The sequence below is a fragment of the Triticum urartu genome, chromosome 7A (assembly GCF_056163025.1).
Source record: "Triticum urartu cultivar PI428250 chromosome 7A, HENAU_Tu73, whole genome shotgun sequence".
In the NCBI taxonomy this organism is placed as follows: Eukaryota; Viridiplantae; Streptophyta; class Magnoliopsida; order Poales; family Poaceae; genus Triticum; species Triticum urartu.
Window position 1 is genome coordinate 380,454,186 of NC_141879.1, and position 20,758 is coordinate 380,474,943.

At 41.8% G+C, this 20,758-nt stretch overlaps 1 protein-coding gene across 1 annotated transcript; it reads left to right on the forward strand.

The window, feature by feature from the left end:
• The first annotated feature begins 581 nt into the window (after window positions 1-581).
• On the forward strand, window positions 582-1,545 carry LOC147959666 (uncharacterized). Its single transcript, XM_087532809.1, has 2 exons — window positions 582-841; window positions 1,314-1,545. The coding sequence occupies exons 1-2, from the start codon at window positions 582-584 to the stop codon at window positions 1,543-1,545; spliced, it is 492 nt and encodes a 163-aa protein (XP_087388935.1).
• Window positions 1,546-20,758: the final 19,213 nt, after the last annotated feature.

Below are 20,758 nucleotides of genomic sequence, written 5' to 3' on the forward strand. Positions count from 1 at the left end.
AGTCCGATACCCCTATCCACACTACCCTCCATCCACACAAAAGCTGCATCACCATCACATATAAGAAAGAGAAAATAAGAAAGAACTCCATCAAAAAAGTAATGTGCGTACATCTGTATGAATCCTGGTCCGATATAATACAGTATATGAAGAATAAAATTACATTTGCATGCAGTACACTTTGTGGACATAGGCAGTTCTGTCGTGATAGCGAAGAAGTGCACTTACTAGGAAAATTCACCGAAAACACAATCATCACATTTTCTGACAACTGCGTGCATACCTGAACTTGTCACAAAAAAGAGGCGACGATGTTCCGGATTTCCAACACACTAAGACAGCCTCCTCATAGTAGAACCTCTCTGCAGTTGCCACGTAACTAAAAACACAGCCCCACCACGCTACCACCCCGCTCCACCACTCCCACGTCCTGTCACGGAGAGCAGAGGAGAAAACACAACTGCTTCGTCCCCCCCAAAAAACCCATCGCATCTTCTTCTCCACACTTCCTTTCACTAACCTCTCTCTCCAGAACAAACGCGAGAGAGCAGAGGAGAGCCATAGCGGATGCACCTCTATACATGCAGCACCGCAAGTACACCAGGGGGCTCCGCGACGTTGACCTCCATGGCAACCACAAGCTCCACGTCGTTTGCACAAGCAAGGGTCAAGACATGGACAAGATGTTGTCCACGCTTAGGAGGAAGCTCGGCAGACTTCCCGTCCTAGTTGGCGTTGATCTCGAGTACACGCACTACATGAAGCCACAGCGGGCAGCAGTGCTCCAGCTATGCGTAGAAAAAGAATGCCTTGTCCACCACATCTCTGCAGCTAAAGACAGGTGAGAATAATTATCAATCTGTAATATTGCTTGTCAATATTGATTTTAAATTTTCCTCATCGCAATTGCCATTATTTAAACTTTGGTTCTCATTTTTAAAAAGCATGGCATTTGAATTCATTAACAGTTTTCATCTGGCTACATGTAACTCATGTGTTCAATTCTTGAATTAGATTATCTAGCGATACACGTAGTTTTATTTTGTTTTACCAAATACAAATTATCTGCCTGAACAATAGAAAACTGCACCATTACTATCTAAAACATGTATGAAATTCAATTCAAGAAAACAAACATGCATTGTTTATGGAAACTATTATGAGATTTACTAGTTATGATGTACAAAGTATTAGCAGCTACTCACTAAAACAGATTCAGGTATTCATATTGCACTTCAGTTTTAGAAAAAACAAAAAAAACATTGGTGGTTCTAAAAAATAAACTATATTCAGTCTATACAAACATCTTGCAGGCCAATGGAACTGGACAAATTCCTCATGAATGATGAATACACCTTCGCCAGATTCGCCATTGAAGGAGACAAAAACAACCTGAAGCTAGCTGGCTTGGAGATCAACTCCGACAACTACATTGATATTCAGGTGGAATGGAGAGACCCATACAATAAAAAGAAGTTTGACTCTTTGGCTGATGTTGCCGGCAGGTTGATCGACATTCACTACCAACATGAAGAACAAAATTAACCGCACAGAGGACCATACTCCGTGGGGGTTTTGCCCGCTGCCAGACAAGCTTATCAAGTATGCAGCAATAGATGCATTCGCAACATATGAGTCATGGAGAATTATCTACGATGTCATAATGGGTCTGGACAAGGCAAAAAGAGAAAAAGAAGCGAAGAAGAAGAACAAGGTTGTAATCCCATACCGCAACTAGAAATGAACAGGGCTATGTTTAGTTTCATTTTACTTTAGTGGTTGTGTTGTTCCTTGTTTCATGTCTGCTAGGTTTTGCTTATGTTCATTGCTTCATATCGAACGTTTCTTTGTAAAAACAATGTCGTTGCACTAGGTAATGATTGCTGAGTTTGTATTAGAACAAGTATCTAGAAAACTTTGAAAAATCTAATATGTGATACCAAAACATACTACACAGATACAAAACCATGGAGCAAAACAATGCCGCCCATACTAACAGAGTTATCACCATATAAACCATGGAGCAAAATAATAATATCAGGGACACTAAGGTTTCCACAGTTTCCGCGACCAATTAAGCAACGACTAGCAAATAATGCAAAATAACGTAAAACTGGAAAATGTATGCTGGTGATTCGTGCATCGGAAACCTTCATTGTTTCCCCTACAGTGATAGTATCAATAAACCCCTCCACATCATCGCGATGTGGTTCTTCTGTCTTGCCCTCAAAAGGGACTAAAAAAACCCGACAAAAATCATAAAGTGACATCTCCTTATGCTCATCATATAAATAAAACTCCACCGTAGGTGGTGAGCTCCTAGAATGGAAATGAAAGTTTTGCACAAAGATATTTGTGAGTAAGAGATACTGATCGCATTGGTCATGGAGGAAAGCGGTGAGGCCTGCATTCTTAGCCAATTCATGAAAATCTTCATAAATCCCGGCTGCTCTCAAGAAATCCTTGGAAGGCCATTCACACACCCAAACCTCCGCGGTGCGCGGCAGATTATACATAGCCTTCGGTGCCTTTTCCTTCGAGCTTTGGCTCGATGAGCCCCTAAAAATTCCCCTCATCATTTTCTGAGAAATTCTGAAATTTTTAGTAACTTCAAAATAAAAGTAAACCAAACTCAATAATATTGATAGCAACTACTCCTACAAGTGCCTAGGGCCTATATCATGCATCAAAACTACTTTTGACCATATAAATTTGACATGCAAGCTCAAGAACAGGGTCACCTAAGCAGCATAAATTTGCAATGAATAAAGCACTAGAACAAAAACTAATTGGACCAATGGAGGAGTCACATACTAAGGAACAATCTCCCCAAGCAGTTTTGTGAGAGGTGCTTTGAGCAAGGAGATCGAAAATGGCAGCAAAGTGAGCTAGAACTCGTGCTTGAGCTCGATATTCGTGTTTGGGGGAGGAAGAAGGAGTGTGTGGGTGCAGGAATAAGTGGAGGAGGGCCACCATGGGCCCACGAGGTAGGGGGCACGCCCTGGGCAGGTGGTTGACCCCCCTGCTGTGTTCTCAGTGCCAAATATTCTCAAATATTCTAGAAAAAGTCATATTTAAATTTCAAGGCATTTGGAGAACTTTTATTTTTGAGGTATTTTTATAATGCAGGGATAATCAGATAATAGACAGAAAGTAAAAGTGGGGTACAGAAGGTTGTGCCTTCTAGTTTCATCCATCTCATGATCATCAAAAGGAATCCACTAACAAGGTTGATCAAGTCTTGTTAACGAACTCATTCCGAATAACATGGAACTGGAGAAATTTCGAATAACACTATGTTACCTCAACGGGGATATGCACATCCCCATTAATAAGAATATCATATTTCTTCTTTACAGTAGGAAGAGGAAATTCAAAACCTCCAAATATAATCGATGGAATTTTTCCAATAGAGTTGATACTATGAACTTGAGGTTGTCTCCTCGGAAAGTGTACCGTATGCTCATTACCATTAACATGAAAAGTGACATTGCCTTTAGTGCAATTAATAACAGCCCCTGCAGTATTCAAAAAGGGTCTTCCAAGAATAATAGACATATATCGTCCTCGGGAATATCAAGAATAACAAAGTCCGTTAAAATAGTAACGTTTGCAACTACAACAGGCACGTCCTCACAAATACCGACAGGTATAGCAGTTGATTTATCAGCCATTTGCAAAGATATTTCAGTAGGTGTCAACTTATTCAAATCAAGTCTACGATATAAAGAGAGAGGCATAACACTAACACCGGCTCCAAGATCACATAAAGCAGTTTTAACATAGTTTCTTTTAATGGAGCATGGTATAGTTGGTACACCGGGATCTCCAAGTTTCTTTGGTATTCCACCCTTAAAAGTATAATTAGCAAGCATGGTGGAAATTTCAGCTTCCGGTATCTTTCTTTTATTTGTAATAATATCTTTCATGTACTTAGCATAAGGATTGGTTTTGAGCATATCAGTTAATCGCATACGCAAAAAGATAGGTCTAATCATTTCAGTAAAGCGCTCAAAATCCTCATCATCCTTTTTCTTGGATGGTTTGGGAGGAAAAGGCATGGGTTTCTGAACCCAAGGCTCTCTTTCTTTACCATGTTTCCTAGCAACAAAGTCTTTTTTATCATAATGTTGATTCTTTGATTGTGGGTTATCAAGATCAACAGCAGGTTCAATTTCTATGTCATTATCATTACTAGGTTGAGCATCATTATGAACATTATTGTTAACATTATCACTAGTTTCAGGTTCATTACCTGATTGTGTTTCAGCATCAGAAATAGAAATATCATTTGGATTCTCAGGTGTTTCAGTAATAGGTTCACTAGAAGCATGCAAAGTCCTATCATTTTTCTTTTTCTTCCTTTTAGAAGGACTAGGTGCATCTATATTATTTTTCTGAGAATCTTGCTCAATTCTCTTAGGATGGCCTTCAAGATACAAAGGTTCCCGAGTCATTCTACTAGTTCTAGTAGCCACTCTAACAGCATTATCATTATTCTTACTATTCAATTCATTGAGGAAATCATTTTGAGCTTTAAGTACTTGTTCTACTTGAGTGGTAACCATAGAAGCATGTTTACTAATAAGTTTAAGTTCACCTTTGACATTAGCCATATAATCACCCAAGTGCTCAAGCATATTTGAACTGTATTTCAATTGTCTACCAAAATAAGCATTAAAGTCTTCTTGCTTAGCCATAAATTTATCAAACTCATCTAAGCATGGGCTAGCAAATTTAGTAAATGGGATTTCAGCTTTATCATATCTGTAGAGAGAATTTACCTTTACTACCTGTGTCGGGTTATCAAGACCATGAGTTTCTTCAATAGGTAATGGATTAAGATTATATGTTTCTTCAACAAGCGGTAAATTAAGACCATGTATTTCTTCAATAGGAGGTAAATTCTTAACATCTTCAGCTTTAATACCTTTTTCTTTCATAGATTTCTTTGCCTCTTGCATATCTTCAGGACTGAGAAATAGAATACCCCTCTTCTTCGAAGTTGGTTTAGGAATAGGCTCAGGAATTGGCTTCGGAGGTGTCCAATTATTTTCATTTGTCAACATATTATTCAATAGAATTTCAGCTTCATCCGGTGTTCTTTCCCTGAAAACAGAACCAACACAACTATCCAGGTAATCTCAGGAAGCATCGGTTAGTCCATTATAAAAGATATCAAGTATTTCATTTTTCTTAAGAGGATGATCAGGCAAAGCATTAAGTAATTTGAGAAGCCTCCCCCAAGATTGTGGGAGACTCTCTTCTTCAATTTGCACAAAATTATATATATCCCTTAATGCAGCTTGTTTCTTATGAGCAGGGAAATATTTAGCAGAGAAGTAATAAATCATATCCTGGGGACTACGCACACAACCAGGATCAAGAGAATTAAACCATATCTTAGCATCACCCTTTAATGAGAACAGAAATATTTTAAGGATATAAAAGTAGAGAGTTCTCTCATCATTAGTGAACAAGGTGGCTATATCATTTAATTTAGTAAGATGTGCCACAACAGTTTCAGATTCATAGCCATGAAAAGGATCAGATTCAACCAAAGTAATTATATCAGGATCAACAAAGAATTCATAATCCTTATCAGTAACAAAGATAGGTGAAGTAGCAAAAGCAAGGTCAGGTTTCATTCTAGCATTTAGATATTGCCTACTCCATTTAGCTAATAGCCTTTTGAGTTCATTTCTATTTTTGCAAGCTAAAATAGCTAAAGAAGCTTCTTGATCAAAAACATAACCCTTAGGAATAGCAAGTGATTCTTCATATCACTTTCATCAGTATCATCAGATTCAATATTTTCAATTTCTCTAGCTCTAGCAAGTTGTTCATCAAGAAATTTACCAAGTGGCACAGTAGTATCAAGCGTAGAAGTAGTTTCATCATAAGTATCATGCATAGCAGAAGTGGCATCATCAATAACATGCGACATATCAGAAAGAATAGCAGAAGCAGGTGTAGGTGTCGCAAGCTTACTCAAAACAGAAGGTGAATCAAGTGCAGAGCTAGATGGCAGTTACTTACCTCCCCTCGTAGTTGAGGGATAGATTTTGGTTTTTGGATCTCTCAAGTTCTTCATAATGATAAGCAGATATATATCCCAAGTGACTCAAAGAATAGAGCTATGCTCCCCGGCAGCGGTGCCATAAAATAGTATTGATAACCCACAAGTATAGGGGATCGCAACAGTTTTCAAGGGTAAAGTATTCAACCCAAATTTATTGATTCGACACAAGGGGAGCCAAAGAATACTCTCAAGTATTAGCAGCTGAGTTGTCAATTCAACCACACCTGGAAACTTAGTATCTGCAACAAAGTATTTAGTAGCAAAATAATATGATAGTAGTGGTGACGGTAACAAAAGGTAACGGTAGTAAAAGCAATGTTTTTGGTATTTTGTAGTGATGATAGCAATAGCAACGGGAAAGTAAATAAGCGAAGAACAATATATGGAAAGCTCATAGGCAATGGATCGGTGATGGAGAATTATGCCGGATGCGGTTCATCATGTAACAGTCATAACCTAGGGTGACACAGAACTAGCTCTAGTTCGTCAATGTAATGTAGGCATGTATTCCAAATATAGTCATACGTGCTTATGGAAAAGAACTTGCATAACATCTTTTGTCCTACCCTCCCATGGTAGCAGGGTCCTTACGGAAACTAAGGGATATTAAGGCCTCCTTTTAATAGAGAACCGGAACAAAGCATTAACACATAGTGAATACATGAACTCCTCAAACTACGGTCATCACCGGTAAGTCTCCCGATTATTGTCACTTCGGGGTTAACAGATCATAACCCATAATAGGTGACTATAGACTTGCAAGATAGGATCAAGAACACTCATATATTGATGAAAACATAATTGGTTCAGATTTGAAACCATGGCACTCGGGCCCTAGTGACAAGCATTAAGCATAGCAAAGTCATAGCAACATCAATCTCAGAGCATAGTGGAAACTAGGGATCAAACCCTAACAAAACTAACTCGATTACATGATAGATCCCATCCAACCCATCACCGTCCAGCAAGCCTATGATGGAATTACTCACACACGACGGTGAGCATCATGAAATTGGTGATGGAGGATGGTTGATGATGACGATGGCGACGGATTCCCCTCTCCGGAGCCCCGAACGGACTCCAGATCAGCCCTCCCGAGAGGTTTTAGGGCTTGGCGGCGGCTCCATATCGTAAAAAGCGATGATTTCTTCTCTCTGATTTTTTCTCCCCGAAACACAATATATGGAGTTGGAGTTGGAGTCAGAGAGGCAACAGGGGGCCCACGAGGTAGGGGGGCGCGCCCTAGGGGGCAGGCGCGCCCCCACCATCGTGGACAGGTGGTGGGCCCCCTGGCCTTCATCTTTTGCAGGTATTTTTCATATTTTTTGAAAAGTTGCTCCGTGAAGTTTCAGGTCATGCCGAGAATGCTTGTTTCTGCACATAAATAACACCATGGTAATTCTGCTGAAAACAACGTCAGTCCAGGTTAGTTCCATTCAAATTATGCAAGTTAGAGTCCAAAACAAGGGCAAAAGTGTTTGGAAAAGTAGATACGTTGGAGATGTATCACGCGCTAACACACGCAGTGCACTTGGTTGACAGGCGCAATGTGGATATTCTGTTTTTTCCAAACCCTAGGACACACGCAACCCCAAAGCCACACCCCTAAGATAGATAGAGGGCTCTGGGTATGACGGACTCACCTACGCATGCGGCACCGCGGCACGCCGCGTCGCCGCCTGCTTTGGCTCGGTCCAGACTCGGCCTCGCCGGGGGGTGGGGAGGGGGTCACGACCCCCTCCCACCCGCTGCTCGGCCTCACGCTAACGCACATAGTGCGCTTGGTTGACAGGCGCAGTGTGGATATTCTGTTTTTGCAAACCCTAGGATGCACGCAACCCTAGAGCTACACCCCTAAGATAGACAGGGGGCTCTGGGGTGTGCCGGGCTCGCCTACGCATGCAGCGAAACGGCACGCCGCGTCGCCGCCTGCTCCGGCTCGTTCCAGGCTCGGCCTCGCGCTAACGCACGCAGTGCGCTTGGTTGACAGGCGCAGTGCGAATATTCTATTTTTTTCAAACCCTAGAATGCACGCAACCCCAGAGCCACACCCCTAAGATAGACAGGAGGCTCTGGGGTGTGAAGGACTCGCCTACGCATGTGGCACTGCGGCACGCCACGTCGCCGCCTGCTCCGGCTCGTTCCAAGCTCAGCCTCGCAGGGGGTGGGGAGAGGGGTCACGACCCCCCTCCCACCCCCTGCTTAGCCTCGCGCTAACACACGCAATGCGCTTGGTTGACAGGCGCAGTGCAGATATCCTGTTTTTCCAAATAAGTGTCACAAATAAAAAATGGGGGAGGGGGCAACCCCCCACCCACCTCCAGTGACAGGGGTTGCATCACGTACACGCAAAAAATAGATGCAGGACACAACTCTAGACAAATAAAGTGCATTTGGTTAGACAAAGTAGTGGAGTATCATAAACAATGCAGTTTCGGAATACATACATGAATACAGGGGCTGTAGCAAGTACAGAAAACACAGATGCAGTACAAACCTAAAGACAAATGCAGTGCTTTTGGTTAGACGTAGAAGTGCGTTATCATAAGCAATGCAGTTTCGGGGACACATACAATACATATAAAACGTGACAAAAAATGCCCGTTCGCACATATATATACTGTATGAGTTATTTATATAATATAAAACACACACACAAATTCGTCCATATACGCTGCTGCAAAAAGCAGATGAAACACAACAACAGAAAAAATAGTCTTTTCATACATTATCTACCTTAGAGAGCACACAATATACAACATGAACCCTAGTTCTTGTCCATACATAGGCTTTTACCCAGAAAAAAAGACAGATGACTGTTACTGCGTCTGCGACTGTGACAGGGAAGTAAGCCCAAGGCTTGTAATTAGATTTCGTAGCTCAGGTGGCATGTCTTCATAATACAACATGTTCGAAGGATTGAACAGCGGCTAGAAAATGTATCCCGCCTTCCAATCTTCAATAGCAGGCTGAAAGAAATTAAAAAAATGCAAACCAGTGATTAAAAAAAGGTTTTCATAAGAACAAAAGGTGAAAAATAAAAAATAAAAACAGTTACAAGAAAAGAAGAAACAAAGAAGGGATTACATTAGATTTTACAATTTTGTCGACTAGACGTTGGCCGTCATACAACTACGTCAACCTCAGAACATAGATTCCACACTCGTTTGTTCCATGCGCTGGCACGACTGGGTAAGAGGGCTTCTCTGCCAATTTAACCCAGTCAGGGTGGTTCTTAGATTTATACAATTTTCACCATAAATCGCCTTCAGTAGCTGAGTCATCTTCCTCATCCAGCAAAAACGGCAGCACAAAGTAAAATAACACATGTCAAAGATCAGTAATTATTCAGACGAACCAAAAAATACAAAGTTCTTCTCAATGTCTAGACAGTCCCTCTTTTAAATGCACATGAGGTCATTTCCTTTTATCACTCTTTTACACAGATTGGGGTGTGTGAGAGAAAATGCAGTTCTGTCACGCATATGTTGCAGTGCACTATATTAACAAGTGTGGTGCTATGTGTGCTAACATTGCACGTGCAGTTTATAAAAAATATGCAGTAGGAGAAACACAAAAAAGTTTTGAACTTGGCTAGAAAAAATGACATACCACTTCAGTGCAATCCGAGTGGTAGTCAGTCCTGCGCCACTTTGTCATGAAATTAGGATGGCCAGTGTACTTCCTAGTGTCATGGATATCAATCGTCTGGCGATGCTGGTTCATCGTGTATAAGGAATAACGACCATCCTTGGAGTGCGCATCATAATCTGTCACATCAAAAAACAAAATGAAAAATGAAAAGTTCGTTCGACACATAGCACTAGGACCACTGTTCCAAAATAACTCTAAAAATAAATGCAACAAACCAGAAAATAAATGACGGAAAACAATGGCCTTACCAGTTTTGCGTCCAACAGGTTTTCGTTACCGCTCACAAAAACCTTGAACTTCTTAACTGCATCTTCTAGAACAAATGGGGTATGAACAACTGGCAACACAGGGTGTCCTTCATCATCTTTCTTCACAAAGGTTTCCATTTGAAGAACATACTGCATAGAAAAAGAAAAAAAATAGGGCATGAAAAAAAAGAATAAAACATGCATGCACGCATGGACATGAAAAAATTGGTACAAGAGGAAAAATGACAACACACGTTCACCAGAATGATAAACTAAACTCATTTAAGGGTTTTCTTCCAGTACTTGATGACAAAATCCATGAGATACGAGTCCATTAAAGCTCCTTTGCCAAATGTATTATAGATATAGTCAACTTTGTAATTTTTCACATCACCAAAAGAATTATTCACCATAAAGAACACATCCCTGCAGTAAACATACACAGATGGGATCAATAAAATAAACTTAAAAACAAAACACACAAAAGGATGAAGGGCACACACATAAAACTTACTCGTGGTATTTGGTTACAAAATCTTTGCTGAGAACGAGATCCTTTATTATCCTCGCCTCATCAATATATTTGAACCTCAGGGGCTTCAATTTCTCTAAAGAGCCTCTCAACTTAAAAGCCCTCTCACCTACCCTCTTGTTCGAAAATACTTCAGCCTCATCCACAGGAGGACGATTGATTGTTGCACTCCTAGTCCTAGTGACGTGTGGCATCGGCGTAACAAAATCATCATCAACATCAACTACCTCATGAGGAGAGCCAGGGCGAGCAACCTTTTCACAAGCAGGTCCAGATAAAGCATCTGTGTTCAAAACATCTCCAGCAGAAGTACCAGAGTTCTCTGGAGAGATTTCAATGTCACAATCCTCCATAACTACCTCAGAACCCTGCGACTCAAACAATGATGTACAGCCTCCATAAAGATCCCCATAAAAACCTGATAACGAGGAGAAGAAAATATGGGAACACTCATCCCAAATACAAAAACAAAAACATTAGATGCATCTCAATAAATATAAAAGAATGCAGTTCACTAAAGAAGAGAATGCAACCCACTTGTGTAGAATAATGCAGCCCACTTGTCTAGAACAATGTATCCCACTTGTATAGAATAATGCAGCTCACTTGTATAGAACAATGCAGCTTACTTGTCTACAGCAAATGCAGCTCACTTGTCTACAGCAAATGCAGCTCACTTACACAACAAAATATATAGCCATCCATTGTAAATCACACATCTCACTAAACACACTAGTAAAAAAGACCTTAAGAAGCGGAAGCAAGTAGTAGACAAAGAAAAAAGTAAGAGAAATAAAAGAAGTTCACTAAAACAAACCTTTATCTGCAAAAATTAGAAGTGATGATAACTCAAGGCAACACTTTGGTGATATTAACCAACTATAGAGCATGGTCTTTCTGATGTAGCCAATGTGCTCCACTCCAAACTTAGCAACTCGAACACCATCCCAAGCCTGCAAGAATTGAAACATATAGAATTCACAATCATGCCTGCAATAAAAGAACAAAAAACATCAGTTTCACATAATGAAAATGTAAAAGAAAGTTGAGCAGTATGGTAGACAGGGGCTACAAGGAACATACCCATTTGGCTGCAATGGGACAATAACATGTTTCAACACAAATACATCAAGTGTAGGAGGATTTAATGGATCAATAGAACTTGAACTGCCTTCTTTCCATGCATGCTTGATATTTTTAACCATCCTCCTAAAAATCCTGTTTGCATCGTAGCTGCCAGGTTTACTGAGCGAGTCAAGAAATTCAAACCGCCTTTCCTTCAAATTCAAGGCGACTACACAATAATGACCAACGCCATCCCTCGTCTCCAACGGATCAAATGTTGCAAACAAGACCTATTGGAAGTAATAAATAAATAAAATAATTACAAGAACAAGAAAAGGAACACTCTAAAAACCAACACATAGAAAATGGTCTTCAACACATAAAAACATTACTCACCATATCTTTGTTATCAACACGCTCATCGGCTTTTGAAGAGAACAACAATTTCACACTCCTGCTTACACTACCACCATGCCAAATACCTTTCTGTCAAAACAAAACCAAACAGAGCAATAGTGCTCAAGCAAACAGGTCATCACACCAAAACAGAAAAGAAAATCAAAAAACAAAAACAAAAATTTCAGCATGCTTACACAAATATGGTACGGGACAACCATCGTCGGAGATCCCTTAAACTTATCTACCAGCAAAGGTACCCCAAGATCTACAAGGGATGTAGTGAGCATCCCTTTATCCCAAAAAGATTGACCAACTTCGCCAATGGTAATATCAGACATCTCAGTTTTAAAAGCAATCATGTCCCTGATTTTTTTTATGAAAAACTGAAACATAAGATACTACAAAGATAACAAGAATGAGAAAGGGCAAAGACTGAAATTAGAAAATACATATGAACAAAACAATTTTTAAAAAGCCATACTTCTTCTTTTTGTCCTTTCGAGACCTCATAACAGCACTGTACAACTCATTGTATATTTTCAGAAGAGCTGGATCAATGCTCGACGGTGTCACCACAGGAAGTTCGTCATCTGCAATAAAAAGGTGAAGTTCACTTATCAAAAAAAATGAAGTCCAATATTAAGATAAGGAAATTCTGCTAACTATTTTGAAAATCACCAACAAATGATGAAGTTTCACTTATCATTAAACATCTAATGCAGCTACCATAGTAATTAAAAAAATTGAATGAGAAAAACTTCAACTTCATTGTTCGAAACAGAAATCTCGCCTTCAGTGTCAGAGTATTCATGTTGTTGTTCTTCAGAGCTGACCAAAACATTTACTTGTCTAGGTTGTGATGAAACCACCACAGCCTCACTGGACTGCCCTATTGTATCAACATCAGCATTATCTGGGCTTACAATAGTCTGGTCAACCACAACATCCTTGGGTACCTCAGCTGCATGAGGCCCCACTCTGGATATAGCAGAAACATCGTTGGGCGTTAGACAAACAGGATACGCAGCAACTATACCAGCAGGAATGACATTCTCCAGCGGCTTTTCAATGCCAACATCAGGATCTTCATGCCGACTAGGGGAAATAGTATCGTGGGACTCCTGATCTATGGAAGGTTCTACACTATCGACGGCAACTGATACAGAAGCGTCAACACTGCCACTAGAAGCAACAACACAATCCCCTGGTTCACATCAACATGAACTTCTACGTTTTCATCTCCAGGCTGTAAAAAGTTTTAAAAAGACACAATGACACAAATGAGCGAGGGGTTAATTGACACAACAACACACACTTCACTTATGTCAAAGCCTGTAGTCCATATATGTAGAATAACTGCAGTTCACTTATGTCAAACACTGCAGCCCACACATGTCAAAGAACCACCATCCATAAATGTAAAAAGAAATGCAGTTCACTTATCTCAAACACTGCAGCCAACATATGCAAAAAAGAACTGCAGTTCACTTCTATCAAAGACTGAAGCTCACACATGTAAAACTACGCAGCTCACATATGTAATGAAAATGCACATGAGTGAACAGAACAGCATACGTCAAGCTTATAAGAACAACAAAATATTAGATTACAACCCACTAAAAGAAAAAATAATTCCACTAAACCTTATTAGCTACAACATCCGGAGGGGACGATGCATCAGCCAAGTCCTCGTCCTTCTCACAGCCATCGTAGGAATCTTTGTGCACATCACAAGCACCAACTCTAGTCTATTGGCATAGAACAAACCAAAATGAAAATAAGATGGTAATGACCAAAAAGGAAAAAAACTTCATCTATGCACAAGCAGTAAACATTTTACAAAATCGTGAGGTACACAAAAACACAATAAAATGGAAAGCAAAAAAATCAAGTTCCAGAAGGGAGGCACATGGCAGAACAGACATGGCAGAAGTACTTATACCTGACCAATTCCATCATCCCTAGATGCATCGACACTAGAAGATTCCACTCCAGCCTATGACAAAAAACAAATAGTCAGTAGCAGTCCACATAATACACGAAAGAGGCTCAAAACCACAAAAAACCTAGAACGTACATTATAAGCGCCGGTGCCAGCATCCTGACGGTTCATTTCATCCAAAATGTGCTCAGCATCCTTTCGATACCGTAGTTTTCTTCCTATGAATGTTTCAACTGAGCATACGAAGACCGAATATTCGTCACTACAATCTTCAGACTTTGAACCACGCCATAATCAAAATTATGAGCAGCAACAATATCTTCATCTCGTGGGCCATGGCCAGTAGGGAAAAAACCAGCAACTGTCCGCAACCTGTCACCAGAGGTTGGCAAATCTTCAATTAACTTCAAAACCTTCAGAAGAAGCTCATCAATCTCCTCGTGTTTTTTGCCGCCAACAAATGTCTGTTTACGAGAGCTTCTATTATCAAACATCCGACGAGCGGTGAAACCACGAGTAGACGGTGCCTCATCATCACAGGCAGGAAGCTGGCTACAGATAGGCTCATAAAACCTAGCATGAGTGCCAGGCCCCACATCAGAGCCGCCACATAGCACTGCAGTAGCATGGTTGTATGCAATATCACCTGACGCCTTCCACTGAAAAAAACACAAAAGGGAACAAAAGTACACATGTGAATACTAGAAAGTTCAGATTTATAATGAATGCACTTAAAAAAAAACCTCAGATGCACTAACCAGCAGCTTCCCAAATTTGTAAGATTCCAATAAATCTTTCCCCTGACAAGCATATCCTCGTTGTATAACTCCATCAGGTCCTTGGTCATCAGGTATGACGCGCGTGGCGTCAACGTGTGCATAACTGAAAATTTGCGAAGCTTAAAGCAATCAAGATACATAATCAAGGGGACAATGGCACAACCCTCTGCACAATTCTGCTTGCTGCCTTCTGTCTGCCACCTCACCACAGCTGCTTGCAGCTCATCAACAACAAGCTGACAAAAGTCCATCTGCGCCATAGCCGCATAATCCATGTTCTCAACCATGGCACCAACCCTGCCCAAACAAACTGCAGGCCCATGGCACATCAAATTCTGATAAAGTATCAGGAAGAACACCTTGATAGCAAGATCAACCGTCACATGGTCATCTTCCTGCACCAACACCTCCAGCTTCTGAGGCAAGTCCTTAACACCTATACTTTTTGAACAGTCAAAGCCAAGCTCGTCCTTGAGAGCAGTCAACGAGTCATCATGGCCGCTGGTTGCAGGCATTGGTGCAGTGTGACTTCCCATAAGTAAATCAAAAATGTGATGAAGTGCATCATGATTGATTTAAAGAAACCTGCCATTCCCAAAGTCCATTATCATTGTGGCAGGGTCAATCACTCCATTCGGATAGCACATAAGAATGCGCAACACATTTTTCCTTACTGTCAGTTCAAAGTAAAAAACTGAATCCCACATCCCGAACACGACTAGTGTGCTTCTTTCAGTAAAGCATCAGCTTTGCAAATAGTGGGGAGCAACAAACGTACGGTCTTGTTGAATCGAGCATCATCTCCCTCAGCATCATCTTCAGTTGCATTGCTCTTACTAGATTTATTCCTCTATGTAAAGGGAAATGCAGTCCACATTAGAAGATTAGCCATAAAAAGACAAATAAAAAACACAGATAGAATAACAATGAAGGAAAAAAATGCAGTCCACTTCAACAAACCTTTGGGACAACACCCGTCCCCCACCAGAGTCAGCACCAACACCTTCATCACCATCATCACGGGGACGCTTGGGTTGACTCTTAGATGAACCATAGTCTTTCCGTCTACCAGCCTGAGCATCCCTCACAAAATCAGCAAGGACAAAGTCCTCGTCGTCAGAGTTGGGATCTTCACTGACATGTGGTCATTTGCGCTGAGGATCCTTTGCACCAGCTTCAGCAGTTCTCTTTCTAAGATTCTCCTTCATGCAAGCAACACGTGGACTCCGCCGAGGAGTACCACCTTCCTCACCAACAGAACTCAGTCTCTTCTTCCGCAAAGCAGCCCGCTTGGCTTTGACAAATTTGGCACCCTTGTTGGCACCATCTGCAGCTCTCCTCTGCTTCTCCTTCTCCGCATACTCTTTTGAGTGATTTTCAAACATCAACTTCTTCTTGCTTTGGTTCAATTCATATGCACGAAGCTATTCTGAGACCATCCACTCCTGTGTAACTTCCTCTATACCATCAACAGACTGAGATTGTGTTTCAGACAAGACGGGACATCTCTGGTCAAAGCTCGCACCAACGTCACCCTCTGCAAAATAATGGTCAATCAATTGAGTAACCTCCTCAAACCCAGGCGCCCCAGCATGAAAAAAAGACACTGTGTCAAAATGAAGTTTAACTATGGTCATTAAAAAGTGCACAAAAAGAACAAATATAGTACACTTATACATATAAATGCAGAGCTGCAATCATAAGCCAAACAAAAACTAAAGCAGTTCATATATCAATGTAATGGAGTACACACATACGTATGGAAAAACCTGAATATAAAAAACAATGCAGTTCACACATACATAAAGTGGAGTTCACATATACATATAAATGTAGTGCTGCATACACTAACTTCACAGTTTGTTAGCAAAAGAATGCCGGACTAGATACAACAAGGCAACACCAATTTGTACAACATCAAGTAAGCACCATACACAAAATAAACAAAGCATAAACATCAAAAAATAGCAGATATTTATAAGAACAATCCATTTCAAAACTCTCAAGACACATATCAAATTCAAACAAAAAATAGGGATACAACCAAATTGGCAAATTAAAAACAATAAAAATAAAACAAATACATACCAGAAGGAGGGGCCACACATATGGGAGAAGATTCAATTGGTTAATTCAATTGATGTACCACATACCAGAAGGAGGGGCCACACATATGGAACGATCAAGACTGAGGGCACGAAAAATGTACCACAAAAAAGGGGATGAACGGCGGCAGTGGGGGCGGGAGCGGGAACGAAACGAAAAGGGTTGCGGGAGCGCAGCGGGAAAGGCTGGCGGAGCGGACGAGGACGCGGAATGCAGCAATAGGGACCCCATGTGGACAGCGGTTCCGCGGGCGATGGCGGTTGCTGCAGGCGACAATGGTTTTTCTCGAGGGAGAGATGCTTCGGGAGCGGCTGCAAGAGAGGACAGAGGTTTATTCTCGGTCTCTCCCTATGAGCGGAGCGGTCGGATCTCCTGGGAAGTCCACATCTGAGGCCCGTGCAGGAAAGAGTTACGTCAAACGGGCTAGCCCAAAACGGGTCGGCCCAGCTAAATAAGATGGAGCAGAAAGGAACAAATAAGTTAATACGAGCGTAGTTTGCTGTGAAGAACAATGAAGGTCAGACAGTCAAACAAATAAATAAATGCAGTTGAAAAAAAATTAAATACAGAAAAACAACGCGCGTGTTAAGATAACGCGTCAGAAAAATAACTCTTACCTCCAAATAAGTGCCACAAATAAAAAAATGGGGGGCGGGCAACCCCCCCCCCCCACACACCTCCTGTGGTAGGGGCTGCATCACATACACGCAGAAAAACAGATGCATGACACAACTTTATACAATAAAGTGCATTTGGGTAGACAAAGCAGTGCAGTATCATAAGCAATGCAGTTTTGGAATACATACATGACTACAGGGACTGTAGCAAGTACAGCAAAATACTGGTGCAGTACAAACCTATAGACAAATGCAGTGCTTCTGGTTAGACGAAGAAGTTCTGTACCACATGCAATGCAGTTTCAGGAACACATACGATACATATAAGCGTGAAAAATACCCGTTCGCACAGAACATGGTGGTTAGCAGATTGTACTGATGAAAAATAAAATAAAACCACGCTAAAAAAATCATGTTCGGGCACAACCGCACAATCCGAGCGGTTCCATCGCCACAAACCCACGATCACAGATGCAACCCCAACCCACGATCTGCACAACCGCATCGTCAGCGAGATCGCACAGTTCATCCGCGGCGACCATCCCCCCCTTTAAAATCAGACCCCTGCCAACGCTTTCTCATCCACAAAAAGCATCCATTGCGCTGCCACCAAATCACTCCATCACACCAATCTCCATAGAAGACACCAAGCCCTGTTGCCGACGATGGGGTTCGTCGACGAGTACTGGGACATGGAGGCGCATGGCAACACCAAGTTGCACGTCATCCACACCAATGACAAGAAGCAGATGACGACCTCCCTCGAGCAGTAGGAGAGCCACCTCAGGCTCTAGTGTCACAAGACCATCGGGATTGATATCGAGTACAACAACGAGCCTGACGCGATGCAGAAACCCGCCCTTGTCCAACTCTCCGTCAGCAAGACTCAGCCGATGCTGCTCTTCCAACTGAGCACCGCTGAAAGGTGCACCGTATTCGACAACTTCCTCAACGACCCCAGGTACACCTTTGCTGGCTTCTCCATCGGCGGCGACAAAACCAGGCTAGAGCGCGTCAATCTGGAGGTCGCGAACTTCATTGACATCCAGAAGGAATAGAGGGTGCCCGAGACCACAAAGGAGTTGGACTCCCTTGCATACATCGTCGGCATGCTCGTCGACGACTACTACAACAACATGAAGAAGGTGATCACCGACGATGAACACAAGCACTGGGCCACCCTGCCTCTGACCATGAGGCACATCGAGTACGTGGCAAAGGACGCCTATGCAGCATACGAGCTATGGAGCCACATCACCCTCTCCCAGGACGGGCTTCGCCATGCAAAGCTGGAGAAGGAGGAGCCCCCCAAGAAGCGCGCCAGGAGCAGCTGGGGAGACGCTAACTGGTGAAGAAGCAGACGGTGCCGGCCAAGAGCCAACATTGCTCGCGTTGTTTTAGATTTATCATCAGATTTGCTTTCTGTTGTTTGCTTATGTATCGTTAGTTTGCTTGTGATCATTTGCTTTTGCTGAACTTAGTTTTCTTGTCATACAGAATGGCTTGTAATGATGAACTTTGCTTATGTTATGAAGAACTTTATTTGAATTATGATGCATGCATTGCATAAAGTATGTGATTTGAGCAGTGCACAAAACGAACAAAGATGCAGTTCACAAATAGGACGCATGCATTGCAAAAATGTGTACACCTGCAGTATAACACTATGACGAATGCACTACACACATACCCAACAAAGCACTGCACACCGTACACTAGAAAAAATAATACATAAGAGCAAAAACACGAAAAGAAAATGCGACCTATATATGTAGTGCGGAATATGTGAACATGTAGTACAGAGACATGATCAATGCATTGCACAAATGATTTACTAAGTAGTGCACGCCCCTACATTTGAAAAATATGCAAGACGAAAAAATACACCTGCAGTACAACACTCCGACGAATCCAGTGCACACGTACCCAACAAAGCAGTGCACACCGTACACTAGAAAAAAATACGTAAGAGGAAAAAACACGAAAAGAAAAATGTGACCAGCATGCAGTGCACAAAAATGCACATGCATATGTAGTGCGGAATATCTGAACATGCAGTACACAATCAGGATCAATGCAGTGCACAAACGATTTACTAAGCAGTGCACGCCCCTACATTAGAAAAATATGCAAGACGAAAAAATACAAAGAAAAAAAATTGACCACCCATGTGAAACTAGGCCCCAGCTAGTCTCGTAGTAAGTCTACGCCCACAGTTGGCGAGTCTGTTCTGAGCCACGATACAAGGGGCCGGGCACACATGGGCCCACAGGTCAGAGGGATAGAGCAGTGAGCTGCGCGTATAAGCGCCCAAATAAGTAACACGTGAGTTTGATATGGATGCCTCGACAGGGCTTATAAACAGGTCATGCACGCTCTCCGCGGGTGAGCTGGGACTAAACATTAGGGCACACAGACAACGCACCGGGAACCAGCCGTGCTGACAGGCCAACTTGGGTCGAATACGTCTTCACTCCCCAAACAAAGGCCCAACACGCAAAAGAGAGGCCGCTAAAAATTAAAAAATCCCACATACCACTCCCCAAACATAGGCCCAACCACACGTTCTGTAGTTCGTTGTGATACGACAATGCAGTTCGCTATATTCAAGTAAGCAGTGTTGTTGCTTCTCAAATGCATTCGTCTACACTGAATCAGAATCAATCTACCACCTAACACCAACAACAACATTTACTTCCGTTTCTCAATTGGTTGCATAAAAACCAATCCATTCATGCTCCAGACTAACACAACCCCCCCGTTCCTCTTTTTCTTCAAATCGTAGATCTAGGGTTCCTCCCATCCCTAGCTGTCCTCTGAAATTCCACTGAACCCACCATGGACTGTAAGTGTGGGTGTTTGGCAAGGATGGCACTGGTAGCGGACACATGCGTGTACGCAAATGGTCTAGAGCTCACCAACACCGAGTGGCGCGGCATGCTCGGGTGCGTGATGATTCTCAACAGGGGGTTTCAGGCACCATTTCTTCATCGCCTCACACCCGCAGACCTATAGGGAAGTTGGGTATGTTTTCCCCTCACAATTTTTGACACAATCTAGGCTGCAAATCCAGATCTGAATGTATGTTTCCATCAATTTGTTCAGTAGTACCAACAAATACAAACAGAATTTGTATTGTTGTTCAGATTTGTTAGCTATTAAAACTAGATAGTTCCACCTATTTTTCTTCAGTACCACACCAAGTATCAACACTAATTAGATCATAACCCCCAACACACGAACAAAAAAAGAGGTTCAAAAGATCAGTGTTGTGGTTCTCTTAACATGTTAGCGAAGTACACTCCGATGAGTGCAGTGCGGAAGTGTTTAGTAG